This window comes from Leucoraja erinacea, chromosome 6 (assembly GCF_028641065.1).
Source record: "Leucoraja erinacea ecotype New England chromosome 6, Leri_hhj_1, whole genome shotgun sequence".
In the NCBI taxonomy this organism is placed as follows: Eukaryota; Metazoa; Chordata; class Chondrichthyes; order Rajiformes; family Rajidae; genus Leucoraja; species Leucoraja erinaceus.
The window spans coordinates 9,792,170-9,805,846 of record NC_073382.1 but is presented as its reverse complement, the minus strand read 5'-3'; the positions used below and the strand labels follow the sequence as shown (position 1 = coordinate 9,805,846).

The 13,677-nt window shown below is 42.5% G+C and overlaps 1 protein-coding gene across 1 annotated transcript in view; it reads left to right on the top strand.

Moving 5' to 3' along the window:
- The window catches only part of LOC129697883 (rho guanine nucleotide exchange factor 17-like), a 405,774-nt gene that overhangs the window by 304,323 nt on the left and 87,774 nt on the right, over positions 1 to 13,677 (top strand). The window contains exon 5 of the mRNA XM_055636589.1: positions 556 to 648. Within this exon, the coding sequence (XP_055492564.1) occupies positions 556 to 648 (93 nt within the window). The remainder of the gene's footprint in view (positions 1 to 555; positions 649 to 13,677) is intronic.

Genomic DNA, 13,677 nt, shown 5'->3' with positions numbered 1-13,677 from the left:
GGCCCTTCGGCCCACCGGGTCCGCGCCGACCAGCGGCCACCGCACATTAATACTATCCTACACCCACTTGGAACAATTTTACATTTATACCAAGCCAATTAATCTACAAACCTGTACGTCTTTGGAGTGTGGGAGGAAACCGAAGATCTCAGAGAAAACCCACGCAGGTCACGGGGAGAACGTACAAACTCCATAAAGACAGCACCCGCAGTCGGGATCAAACACGGGTCTCCGGCGCTGCAGTCGCTGTAAGGCAGCAACACTACCGTTGCGCCACCGTGACCGCCCTTAATGGAGATGTGTGGGGCAAGTATTTCACACCCTAGAGAGTGGTAGGGGCTTGGAATGCACTGCCAGAGGTGGTGGTGGAGGCAGATATGATAGTGGCATTTAAAAGGCCTTTGGATAGGCACAGGGAATGGAGGGATATGGATCATGTGAAGGCAGATGCGATTCGTTTAATTTGGCATCACGTTTGGTACATACATTGCGGGCGGATGGGCCTGGTTCTGTGCTGGACAGTTCTATGTTTTCATGTTCTTTCTAACATTGCAGCTAAGCATGAGGGAAAACAAGGAAAAGCAAGCGCTGTCTGATTTGATGATCAAGCCAGTGCAGAGAATTCCCCGCTACGAACTTCTGATCAAGGTAAGGAGATGTGAAAATGATTCTAAACCGATGTGTTGGCGTACAAGAGGCAGCCAACTTATTAATAAAAGTTCTGAAGGCTAAAAGCTCCTGAGCTAATTCCAAACCCAATGTAGATTGTACTGTGTGATGTCTTTGAGTCCAATTGATTCAAGGATTTAAAATGGAAAATGGGAACATCTTGATCACCTGGTGATCAATTGGTCGAATTTGAACATTATCCATCATGACAAATGTTTAATAAGTGAAGTTTAAAGAAGGCTGAGCCTCTCCAGCTGTGCTATTGCAAACTGCAGGACAGAACTTGGCTTGTTTCTGGATGTTACTTAATGTCATCTATATCACACAGAGATTGATAGATGTTTGATTAGTACGGGTGTCAGAGGTTATGGTGGGAAGGCAGGGGAATGGGTTTGAGAGGGAAAGATAGATCAGCCATGTTTGAATGGCGGAGCAGACTTGATGGGCCAAATGGCATAGTGGCCCTGTCCCACGGTACGAGTTCATTCCAAGAGCTCTCCCGAGTTTAAAAAAACTCGTGGTAAGCACGGAGAATGAACGTAGCGGGTACATCGGAGCTCGTGGACGTCGCTTAGCGCTAACGGCAGGTACTCGGGAAGACTCGCTAACGGCGGGTAAGCACGGGACGACTCGTGAAGATTTTTCAACATGTTGAAAAATGTCCACGAGAGCCCCGAGTACCGACGAGTGGCCGTTACCGTAAATCACCGAGTTTGAATCAGGGGAAACCCGGGAGAGATCTTGCAATGAACTCGTACCGTGGGACAGGGCTTTAATTCTGCTCCTGTTGCTTAAGAACATCTGAGGGACTCTCTAAGTAGAGTCTTTAAACTGTTCATCTTTGGAGTCTCCTTAGCAATAGTTTCAATGATTTTGCTGTAAGAGGTTATAGGGTGACTAAAGTCAGGAAATATGAAGACCCTGATGCCTCACCTGTGTTGGAACCCATTGATTTTAACGTAGGGTAAAATGGCTGATGATTAGAGTTTATTTTCACTCCACTCTCACTTCCGGAATTATTGTGATGGAAACATTTACACAGCGGTAGATATTTTATCCCAACTTCACTGACGTTTTCTCCGCTATTTATTATCCCCCAGGGGCTGCAAGTGATATTGTGTTTTTTCAGTTGTAGTATTTTGAATGAAATATTTCAAGTGTTTGGAAAAAATATTTTATAAGATTTACTCTGGTGTATTATGTCTTTAAATGAGCCAACTTTGAGTAACTCCTCACTGGAACTTGATAATGTAGCATTCGTTTGCATAATAGAGAAACTGCATGAAAGATTCTGGGCTGCGTTTTCTGCTGGCCTGCCTGAGATTCTCCATGGCTAGCTTCTGTTGATGAATAAGGGTGAGGTGATGAAAGAAGGTTTCATGACAGAAAACCCTGGGCCCTAACTGTGGTAAATCCAATTGGCATAACATGTCAAGCCATAGTGTCACAGAGGGAGGCCATGTGATAGATCTTCAGCCCACTGAGTCCATGTCAGAGCTGCCAACTCTCACGCATTGCCAGTGAGACTCACGCAGTTCGCCAAATTCTCACGCTCTCACGCTGATCACAAATTTCTCACGCTCTGTCGTGAGAAATTCTGTGATCAACGAGAATTTCAAAACTCATATCAAATTTCAAAACTCATGGGCCTTGGTTGTTGGAGAGCCGGGGCAGAGGGAGGAATAGAAGCAGAAGCAGTGGCGGGGGCAGATGCAGACGGGGAGCCGGGGTTGCAGAGTGTTTGCCGGGCTGGCGAGTCACTCGCTGCAGCTCCGGCCATGGAGAAGCCTCAGTGCAAGAGTCAGATGCTGATTTAAATCGAAGGTAGAAACAAAATGCTGGTGTATCTCAGCGGGACAGGCAGCATCTCTGGAGAGACTGAATGGGTGGCGTTTCGGATCGAGACCCTTCTTCAGAACGGTCTCGACCCGAAACAGCACCCATTCCTTCTCTCCAGAGATGCTGCCTGGCCCGTTGAGAGACTCCAGCATTTGGTGTCTACCTATCTCTCTGATCTACGTTCCTAATTATTCAAGCTGCTAGGTGTAAATTTGTTCGATAATTCTTCTGCATGGGGATTTTGGGCACTTTACGATGTTAAATGCAGATGGTCATTTTTTTCTCATTTGCTGTTGGAATGAATGGTGTAGTGTGAAATGTATTAGTTAAACTTCTAAAGTTTTGCAGTATTATTCGGAAGAAAAAGTTTGCTGAGGTTTGTATGTTGAAGCCACACCACTTAAGAAATTAATTGGACCAATGTCCTCAAATCATAGTTACGTTTATTTACTTCAGAAGAGTCCTCCTGTACAAATTCTCTGAGCACACTTATCTAAATTTAAAATAATATAAAATAAAATACAATAAACTAACAAAGTGACTTTGACTGTTTTGCCATTCAATCCTGACCAGTACTGGCCAAGGGGATTTTCCTTTTCTGGAGACTAGACCGTCTGATTGCCTTCGAATTTCTTTATCTATGTTTCCTCCAAGTTAGTCATAGAGTCGTAGAATGATGCCGTTTGGAAACAGGCCCTTCGGCCCAACTAGCCTGCACCAGCCATCATGTCCTAACTGCCTGCGTTTGGTCCATATCCCTCCAAACCTGTCCTATCCATGTACCTGTCCTATCCATGTACCTGTCTCCTCAATGTTCTCTTAGTAATCTTACTGACCACTTTGCCGCTATGTTGGTTTCCGTTCTTCCTCACTTTAGAATTTAGGTTTAAGAAATTATAGGGATCATTTTGCCTCAGGACCAAGGATGTGTGTGGCCAGTGATTCCAATTGTCCTTTCTTGAAGCCGAAGGTGTAAGATAATAATAAATAATAATAATAATAATAATCTTTATTTATATAGCACTTTTCAACAAAACCAGTATTTGAACCAAAGTGCTTTACAGAGTTTGATTAAATTAATTGAACAGACCAAATGTCAATATATCCATACAAAACAAAAAAGAGAAAAAGAAAAAAGACACAGAACAGTACACTATAGAAATCAACATGAAACGTCCCCCCACAGCAGAATTCACTGTGAGGGAAGGCACTAAAAATATCCAGTTCTCCCCCTCATAGTCCACCCGAGGTCGGGGTCTATATGATATTATGATAAGATATTCCTTGATGGCTCAGTCAGGCTTAACACAGAGTGTTTATGCATACATCATATCTTTTTTTATGATGTCAATTTGCACTGTTTTATTGCATGACACTTAAGTATAATAGTCAAGAAATTAATAACAACCTATGCAACCCTTTGTACGCAGTGTGACAGAATTTTATTTAAAGGCAGTCAGGTACATTATGAGTGATTCATAAACGGTGCCAAATTGCTTCCAGCTCCGACGTATGTATGCTGAGTGTACATGTGACAGCAGGCATATTGGTACTTATGTGAATGTCACGTGCTACAGATTCTATTACCCAGACATAGCCTGTATATACTGTAGCTACATACGTAGAGACAGACTTTATAATAATAATAATAATAATACATTTTATTTATGGGCGCCTTTCAAGAGTCTCAAGGACACCTTACAAAAATTTAGCAGGTAGAGGAAGAACATGTAAGGGGAATGAAATAAATAGTAGAGACATGACTAGTACACAAAGTAAAGACAGAATACAATTCAAAACACAATATGAGGCAATTAATGCACAGTGAAAAGGGAGGGGGATGTGGGGCTAAGGATAGGCAGAGCTGAAGAGATGGGTCTTGAGGCGGGACTGGAAGATGGTGAGGGACACGGAATTGCGGATCAGTTGGGGGAGGGAGTTCCAGAGCCTGGGAGCTGCCCTGGAGAAGGCTCTGTCCCCAAAACTGCGGTGGTTGGACTTGTGGATGGAGAGGAGACTGGCTGATGTGGATCTGAGGGACCGTGAGGGTTGGTAGGGGGAGAGGAGGTCAGTGAGATATGGGGGGGCCAGATGGTGGAGGGCTTTGTAGGTGAGGATTAGGATTTTGTAGGTAAAATGTACATTATACAATGTACATAAAGAATCAATTAGAGAGCTTACCTAGTGTCTTATTATTATTATTAAAGCTTTATTTCAGACACAGGTCCATATACACATCAAACAGTACAAAGAATTACAAGGATACATTAAGAAATTGCATATTAGCCTAAAATATATATAAGCTATTGCACCAATGCCATCTAAGCCTAGAAGTGAATCTATAGCAGCTTTTCAGAGGGCTGACTAAGGCTTCAATTATGTGGTTCTCTGACTTGTCCAGGCGACACATAAAACTAAACATCAGCTGTCTTAAGAGTGCCTCACAGGTTGGCACTCTAGTGGACACAAACAATTGACTGGCACTATGCCACCTAGGGACACGAAGTAGCAACCTCATTGCATCATTGTATGCTACCTTAAGCCTCTGCATAGTCTTTTTCTTATACTTAGACCACAATTGAGCAGTATATAACGGTGTGATGTAGGTTCTGAACAGGGAACACTTCACATGGTCAAAGCACATATAAAACTTCCTTATAAGCATGTTGGCTTGAAGATAAATTTTACAGCGCTGTCGGTAGAGGTCTTTGTCATCCTTCCAGTCATCAGATATGACATGACCTAAGTATTTAATTTCCTCACACACTGCAAGAGGACTGTCTGACAAATAAAAGGTTGGAAAAGTTGATTCCCTGTCCTCAGCGCTTCTAACTACCATTATGCGGCGTTTCTTAGCGTTATACTTTATGTCATAATCAAGGCCATACTGAGAGCACACCTTGAGCATCTGCTGCAGCCCAGCACTATATGGACAGAGCAGGACCAGGTCGTCTGCATACATCAGATGATTAACAATAGTGTTGCCCACATGTCTGCTCATGGTTATTGATACAAGGATTCCCTTATATGTAAATCTCGAAAGATTTGAACATAAGACCTTGTACTCTTACCCTTTCTCACACTTGATCTCATTCAAGCCTGCCCTACCTCCCAACTGTGTCGTCACAACACCTAACTGCACGTCACTTCATCCCACCTGAAGATTGGGAGTATAATATACCATCCTCACTAATTCCACGTTCTGGCTGTCTCCACACCACCCACGATCTAACATCAACCTGAATTCCTCCAGCAGCTTCCTGATAATGGAGGCAGCAGAGAAGATATATTTCAACTCACAGCCTGTTATACATTGTAGAATATTGGAGAGAAAATCCTACATGTGAGATGGGCCTTGGCCCCTGTGTACACTTTTGGTTTAACATAACATGGAACACATTTTAGCCCAGCATGATACATTGCGTGGAAATAGACAATTCTCCAAAATCCAGAAGTGTGCTGTTAAATCCTCCGAAATTTGAGATTTATTTCATTGTTCTTTCTGGGACCATATGACAATAAAACACACTTGACTCCCATGGCTCTTGACTATATTGCAGTGTCACGGTGGTGCAGCGATAGAGTTGTTGCCTTACATTGTCAGACACCCGGTTTGACCCTGATTACGGGTGATATGTGTACAGAGTTTGTGTATCTTCTCCCTATGAATACGTGGGTTTTCTGCCGGGGGATCTGGTTTCCTCCCACACTCCAAAGACGTCCAAGTTTGTAGGTTAATTGGCTTTGATAAAATTGTAAAAGTGCCCCTAGTGTGTGTAGTGTACGTGTACGGGGTGATTGCTGGTCTGCATAGACTCGGTAGGCCAAAGGCCTTTTTTATGCTTTGTATCTATAAAGTGTAATGTCTAAATTAATATCCTCATGGAAAATACTGAAGGTGATAGGGCCAGAAGTATTGCTCACTTTAGCAAATAAAAAGGTGACACCAATCAGATTTTTGATTAGCCAAATTAAAATGAACTAGAGCCTGATTTTAATTTGGATCATACCACAAGCAGTAACTTGCAAAGCAATGGTATCTCTTCCTGCACAAGAAATCATTGTATCAGGTTTCTCCCGAAAACATCTCTGCACTATCTTGTGATTGAAATAGCAGCTTTACAAAGTTTTAATCTTACAGTAGCTCTTCTAACCAGTCCTGCGTCTTTGAGAAGGAATAAACTTGACTTTAGACTTCTGACCTCCAGCATTTGTTTCCAGAGGACTTGGAAGATTATCCCCCAATTCCGAAGCATCTTCATCCCTCTGACCAAGCTGGACGCCGAACCCCTCTCCCTGAATGATCAGAATAATATTTACAATGTTATTTCTCTTCAGAACCGTTGGTTAAAAAATACTCATCCCAGCAATCCAACCACATTGTCCCACATACCAACATGGTATCAACCAGTTCATTACAACAAATGTCGTTGAAGATAAATGTATTGTAACTCACCACATATTAACTTGCCACTGCTGCTATGTGATTCCCGACCAGCTAGAATAATCAGGAGAAGGAATGTGCCGCAAAAAGGCTCTTAACTGCATAACTGCCAAACCTGTATGCATGCAAAGACTTGATCACAATGGCATCTATCTGCCAATGGGCTTAACTTGTGAAAAAGAGCATTTCCATTGCATGATTAGATAGAAACTTCAGAGGCAGAACAAACTGATGTCTGTTGAACTCTCGTCTCAAATTAGTCAAGTGAAACCAACAAGAGGATGTGTGCCAGAATGAACCAACGTTCCTTGGAGGGTATATTGAATATCTGGGATTGGTCCAGACACAGTTCAGAAAAACGTGGGTGTTAGATCATTATGCCGTCCCAGCCTTTTTGAATTCACAACATTAATCCCACTGGAAGCTGTTGTATTTATTTCCAACTGTGTGGTCTACCTGTGTGGTCTTTCTTGTGAGCAAGGTATCAAATCGGCAACTATAATGTACTGAAGGTTCACAAAGCCTGATGGTTACTTTGAGTGAAGTGGTCCATCCGCTTCTAACTCAACAAAAGAGAAGAACTGGGCAGGTTGTATGATATCCATGCAATGGTTTGATTTTCCTTTAAGTTTGTCTTTTGTTCACCGGCTCCAATTCTGACTCCTTAGGCCAGACAGACAGCGTTGCACGTCTAACAGGCAGGATGCATCGGTGCTGTCGAGAGCAAGGAAATTCAGTTGTAATCTTCTTATAAAGGGCCTAGCTAGTTCCAACACGTGACAAGGAGCAGATTTTCAACAGATATACCTATAACTGGGCGCTCCCTGAGCAGACTTGCCTCTTGCAAGGATGCCATTCCCTTACTCCCAATTTTTCTGTATCCGCATCTGACCCCCAGGATGAGGCTTCCCACTCTTGGAAATCTGAGATGTTCTCTTTCTTCAATAAACGAGGGATTTCCTTCTGCTGTGTAGATGGCAACTTCACCCATGTCTCATCTGTGACCTACAGTTCTGCTCACACTCTCCCTCCCTCGGGATGGAACGAGGACAGAGGCCCACTTTTCACCCCACCAGCCTCCACATCCAGCACATCATTCTCCGACATTTCCGCCGCCTTCAACGAGATCATGCCATCAGTCACATCTTCCTGTGTCCAGCACTTTTTTTTTGCTTTCCATAGAGACCACTCTCTGCTGCACAACTCCTTGGTTCACTTATTCCAACCCACCCCCTCCCAGGCACTTTTCCTGCAACTGCAGGAGATGTAACACCTTTTCCTATCCTCCTTTCACTTTCTCCCAGGTGGGACAGAAATTCACTTGCTTCTCTTTTAACCTCTGTTATTACATTTGGTGCAGCTAATGTTGATGATCCTAGGAGTTGGCCCCTCAAGTTTGGCCCCTCAAGGTTATTCCGCTATTCAATTGTGGCTGACCTATCTTTCCCTCTCAACCCCATTCTCCTGCCTTTTCCCAATAACCCTTGACATCCTTATTAATCAAGAATCTGTCAATCTCCGTCTTAAAAATACCCAATGTCTAGCATTGGAAAAATTGGGCAGGTGGTCCAGGCCATAATTGGAGTTGTGTTCATGTGAACAAAGTACTGCAGCTAAAGATAGACCAACAATGAACGAATGAATGAATGAATGAATGAATGAATGAATGAATAATGAATGAATAAGTTTATTCGCCAAGTATTCACATACAAGGAATTTGCCTTGGTGCTCCGCTCGCAAGTGACAATGACATACAGTGACTATATACAATATAGAGTCTTTAGAAGCTGAAGAACTTGTAAAAAATGGCTGGAAGTCACCTGAGCTTCTGCCTCCATTAACCATCTTCTCCCAATGCTGTGTGATCAAGTGAATGGAGGCTGTGAACACTAAAGTGTCTCGGAGAGTTAGCATTAGGCTTTCACTGCAAAATTCACTGGCAGACCTGTTTTCCCACTATTGCAGCTCGGACCACTTTCTGTCTGAGGCCCTAAAAATGGCCTTTGACTCATTTTTTTAAATAGCCCCTGAAAGTACTTCCACTATAGTGAAGAGTAGAAAATATGTGTATGATTTATTTCTCTTACTTGGGGTGACTATTACACACCACCTCACCAGTCATATGGATGTGACTGAACAATGTGCTGGTCTGGAACAATTGACACCAGGAACTACTGCATAGACTAAGCTTCTACATAGACACCTGAAACCTTCTAAAACTCAAGTGCTTTATTGTGAAACAATGCCGAAGAACCTTTTACACCTTTCCGGGCAAGCTTTGGACATTCAATGTAATGTTTCAATCAAAAGCTGGTATCTCTAACAGTGCAGTGGTCCCTTATTACTGCTCTGATGCCTTTGCTTAAAAGACTTGAGTAGGACTTGAACCCATATCATTCTGACTCTGAGGTATGTGTTATACCAACTAATCTGGAGCTTTTAAAGAATGCTTCTAAAAATGTTAAAGCAAGGAACTGCAGGTGCTGGTTTACAAAAAAAGACACAGTGTTGGAGTAACTGAGTTACACTGTGTGTCTTCTGCAAATGTTATTCCAAGTTATGATTCAGGTGAACTTTGTGCATATGGCACGCATCCATTATTTGATAGTTAATCTCCAGTTGGGTACTTTGCATTTGTGAACAATGGATGAGATCATTTTGTGTCTATCTTTGGTTTAAACCAGCATCTGCAGTTCATTCCTACACATTGTAGTGCAACAGTTCCATAGACAAAGTCTAATGTTCGCAATAGGGTAGAGGTGAATCAGACAGCACTGTTAGAACCATATCCTAAGGATTTGTTTTCGAGTCCTTCCATAGACTTGCCTCTCCAGTAATTGCTTTTCCCTCTAGGTTTTCATATCAAATCCCAGACACTTCTAATCTAGCTTCACCATCATTTTGAATTTCTAACCACTTTGCCATTGTTGACAATGTCTCAAGCTGTAAAGATCCTTAACTCAGGATTTTCATCCCCAACAGTCTCTCCACCTCTTTAATTTTATTTGGAATGCTTCTCAATGCCAAGTTGTCCAAATGCTGTGTCATCTGAGCCATCAGCCAGTATCTCTTGTGAAGAACCTTAGGATATCTTAACACATTCAAGATGCTATCTAAACGCAGACAGTGTTTTATTTAAATGGAACTGCCTCTCCGAACCTTTTCTTGTTATTTTTTAAAACACGCTTCTCTGACCAAATCTCTCGCTGTCAACTTCCCCGCAGAGCCTCTGTGAGGCAATCCTTTTGTTTTGCTCAGTGCTACAGGATATTTTGCTATGTTCTTGGCATAGCTGTTAAGCTAGTCGCTGCTGACATTCCTACCATCTGCCCTCACAAATGGAGGAGAGCCATCTATTTACCATCCTAGCAAGAATGAACTAGGAATCAATTCATGCATTAACTACTGGACAAGGACAGAAGGAATGGGAGTAAATATCCTCTCTTCCAGATGAATGTTCACTCTGCTACTTACTTTCTGTGTGTGCGGGGGGGGGGAATAATTTGTGCTCCCTCATAATTTCCAGGATTCTTTAAGTTTGGAAATGAATCACCAGAATCTTGCAGGAGTAATTTCTTATTTGTTTACAGTGGCTTGAAACAGAAACAAAGCAACTTTTCTTCAAAACGTAATGTCAGTGTGTCACATCTGTCCCAAATCCAGGCCAGAAGTTGGGTCTAAGACATGCAGTCCCCAAGTCAACAACATTGCCAAGGCCAAACAGTTTCTGTGAGCATTGGTGTAATAGATTGTGCAGACATTCATGAACAGATCTGTGTTTATCCTTTAATTTAGTGGGATAGATGACATCCGGTTACACTTCCCCATTGAAAATAGTGGTTGTCAAAAGGAATAAATGGACATTTAAAAGATTTAAGGAAACCTCTTTATCAGGGTTTAGTTCAGTTTAGAGGTACAGAGCGGAAACAGGCCCTTCGGTCCACCGATTCCACGCCAGCCAGCGATCCCCCTACACATACTAGGTACAATTTACACTTTTACCAAGCAAATTAAGGGGCAGCACACTGGCGCAGAGGTAAAGATGCTGCATTACAGCACTTACAGAGCCAGAGACCTGGGTTCGAAACTAACAACCGGTGCTGTCTGTGTGGAGTTTGTACGCTCCCCCCGTGATCGCGTGGTTTTACTCTGAGATCTTCGGTTTCCTCCCACACTCCAAAGACGTACAGGTTTGTAGGTTAATTGGCTTGGAATAAATGTAAATTGTCCCTATTGTGTGTAGGGTACTGTTAATGTGCGGGATTTGCTGGTCGGTGCGGAATCGCTGGGCCGAAGGGCCTGTTCCTCGCTGTACTTCTAAAATTTGCCGACAAACTCGAATGTCTTTGGAGTATGGGAGGAACCCGGAGCTCCCGGAGAAATCCCACGCAGGTCACGGGAAGAACGTACAAATTCTGTACAGACATCACCCATAGTCAGGATCGGACTCGGGTGTTAGGTGCTGTAAGGCAGCATCTCTACCCTGTGTCACCGTGCAGTGGTTTCAATGATGTTCAGACGAGTGTTAATTGCAATGAAGAAGTCTGGGGTTTTAGCACAATTTTCAATAACAATTAGAACTTATTATTGCATCCTTGTCCCCATGGAAAATTTCAAAATGAAACTCCCAGCTAAAGGCCAAATAAAAACAGAGCAAGACCTCGCCTAATCTTTCTTTCAAGGGCTGCAATATTTGACCGAGTGAGTTCGAGAATATTGGCTTGGATTTTGTTGCAGTGTCTGTCATTGGTAAGACTTTGATTTTTATATCTGAGGAACCAGGTATTTTAAATAAGTATCAGTACGAGTGCTTAGCGATTCAAATTGTGGGACTGCAAAATTAGCAGCGCATGGACTGAGAGTAAAATCTTGAGTGAGTGAATTCAATGTCAGATCAGGTACAGAAAGGAAAATGAAGAGAAGGAAAGAAAGATTTAGACTTTTTATACAGCATGGAAACAGGCCGTTCAGTCCACTGTGTCCATGCCGACCAGCGATAACCCCACAACACTAACACTTTCCTACACACTAGGGACAATTTACAATTTTGCCGAAACCAATTAACTTACAAACCTGTACGTCTTTGGAGAGTGGGAGGAAATCGGAGAACCCGCAGAAAACTCACGCCGTCATGGGGAGAAGGTACAAACTCCATGCAGACAGCACCCATAGTCAGGGTTGTATCCAGGTCTCTGGCACTGCAAGGCAGCAACTCAATCAATCAATCAATCAATCAATCAACCTTTATTGTCATCTTACAAAGCAACAATTGTACAGTGCAAAATGAGAAGACTTTTCCCAGGGGCTATCGCTGAGCTGCCCAAAGATAAAGAGGTAAAGTGGCTAAAGGAAAATTATGAGAACATGAAGATTTCATTTTTGGCATTTTTAATATCTCGATCAAAAATTAAACCAGCCAGATAATAACAGTTAATTTTTAGTCCTATAGAGTCAAGCAGCATGGAAACGGGCCCTTTGGACCAACGTCCATGCAGCAATTTGGGGCAAGTAGTAATTAGTTCAGCATATCCCAAATCACACTTTGACTGAAACGGACATGACTTAACTGTTGCAGATCAGTTTGGTTCGTATCTCTCAACTAATTCAGTGCTACTCTGCTGGTGAAGCAGTTATTGACACTTATTTACAGAACCAAAGGTGAAGCAATGAATATCAGAAGGAAATGTGGATTCTGCCCCTCATCTGAAGTCACTAGTACTGGACTCAACGGAAATGGACGTTCTGTACAGCTTGTTAACCCTCTATAATATGGGATCCTCATCTTTGTGCTTCTCATAGATCTCCTCTGGCAGAACACCCTCAGCATCAGCGTATGTACCTATAATGCGCTGTTCAAATAATTAAACCTGCAGTAGTCACAGCCTTAGACGGGAAACCACAAACCCACCTCAATAAAAAAATACCCAAGTTAGGTGGAAATAATGGAGCTGGGCATATGTCCTACTGGGGCAGAGAAGTTAACAACATCACTCTGAAGCAGGGAAGAATAGTAGGCACTGACACTCAATGCAGAAGTTCCCAGATATTTGATACATTTCCAAATTTCAGGAAGATTATTTTTATTATTCTTCCTTTCCACCCCCAACTGATCACTCGTTCTTGCAATTCTAAACTGAATTGAAACTGAACCTCCTTTCCAGCTTGAATGTATCCACCTGCAGCCTCATCCCTCTCCAGTTTTTGAACCTGGGATTTAGAAAATACCATGCTACTCAATGGAGAAAGTGCTGCTGTGTGGATGTTTTGGGAAGTGCAAATGGGCCTAAACAGTGCCCCCTAACAAAGAGGCGACATATTCACATTCCCCTGCATCAAGAACATGTGCAATTGGGTGCAACTAGGCTGTGTCAGAAGATTATAACGTCAAGTTTGCACCTTTCTGCAGATACAGTCTGATGGTCCAGTGTTTTACCTGCGAAATGGGGTCGTCATCTATCAAATAGGCTGTTAAGACAGAAGGACCTAAATAATCCCATAACGTCCAATATTTCTTCCCTTCCACTATCATAATGTTACTTTCTTCCCTTCCACTATCATAATATCACTATCCACTATCATAATGTTGATTATCTAATCATCTATCCCTGTTTGTGGGATCTCGTTGTATAAAAGTCAGTTGCCATGTTTGTGGTTATGTACACTATAAATATCAATAGTGCAGGAAAAATACAAGTTGTTTTTCTGGGTTGGTATCCACATGTGTG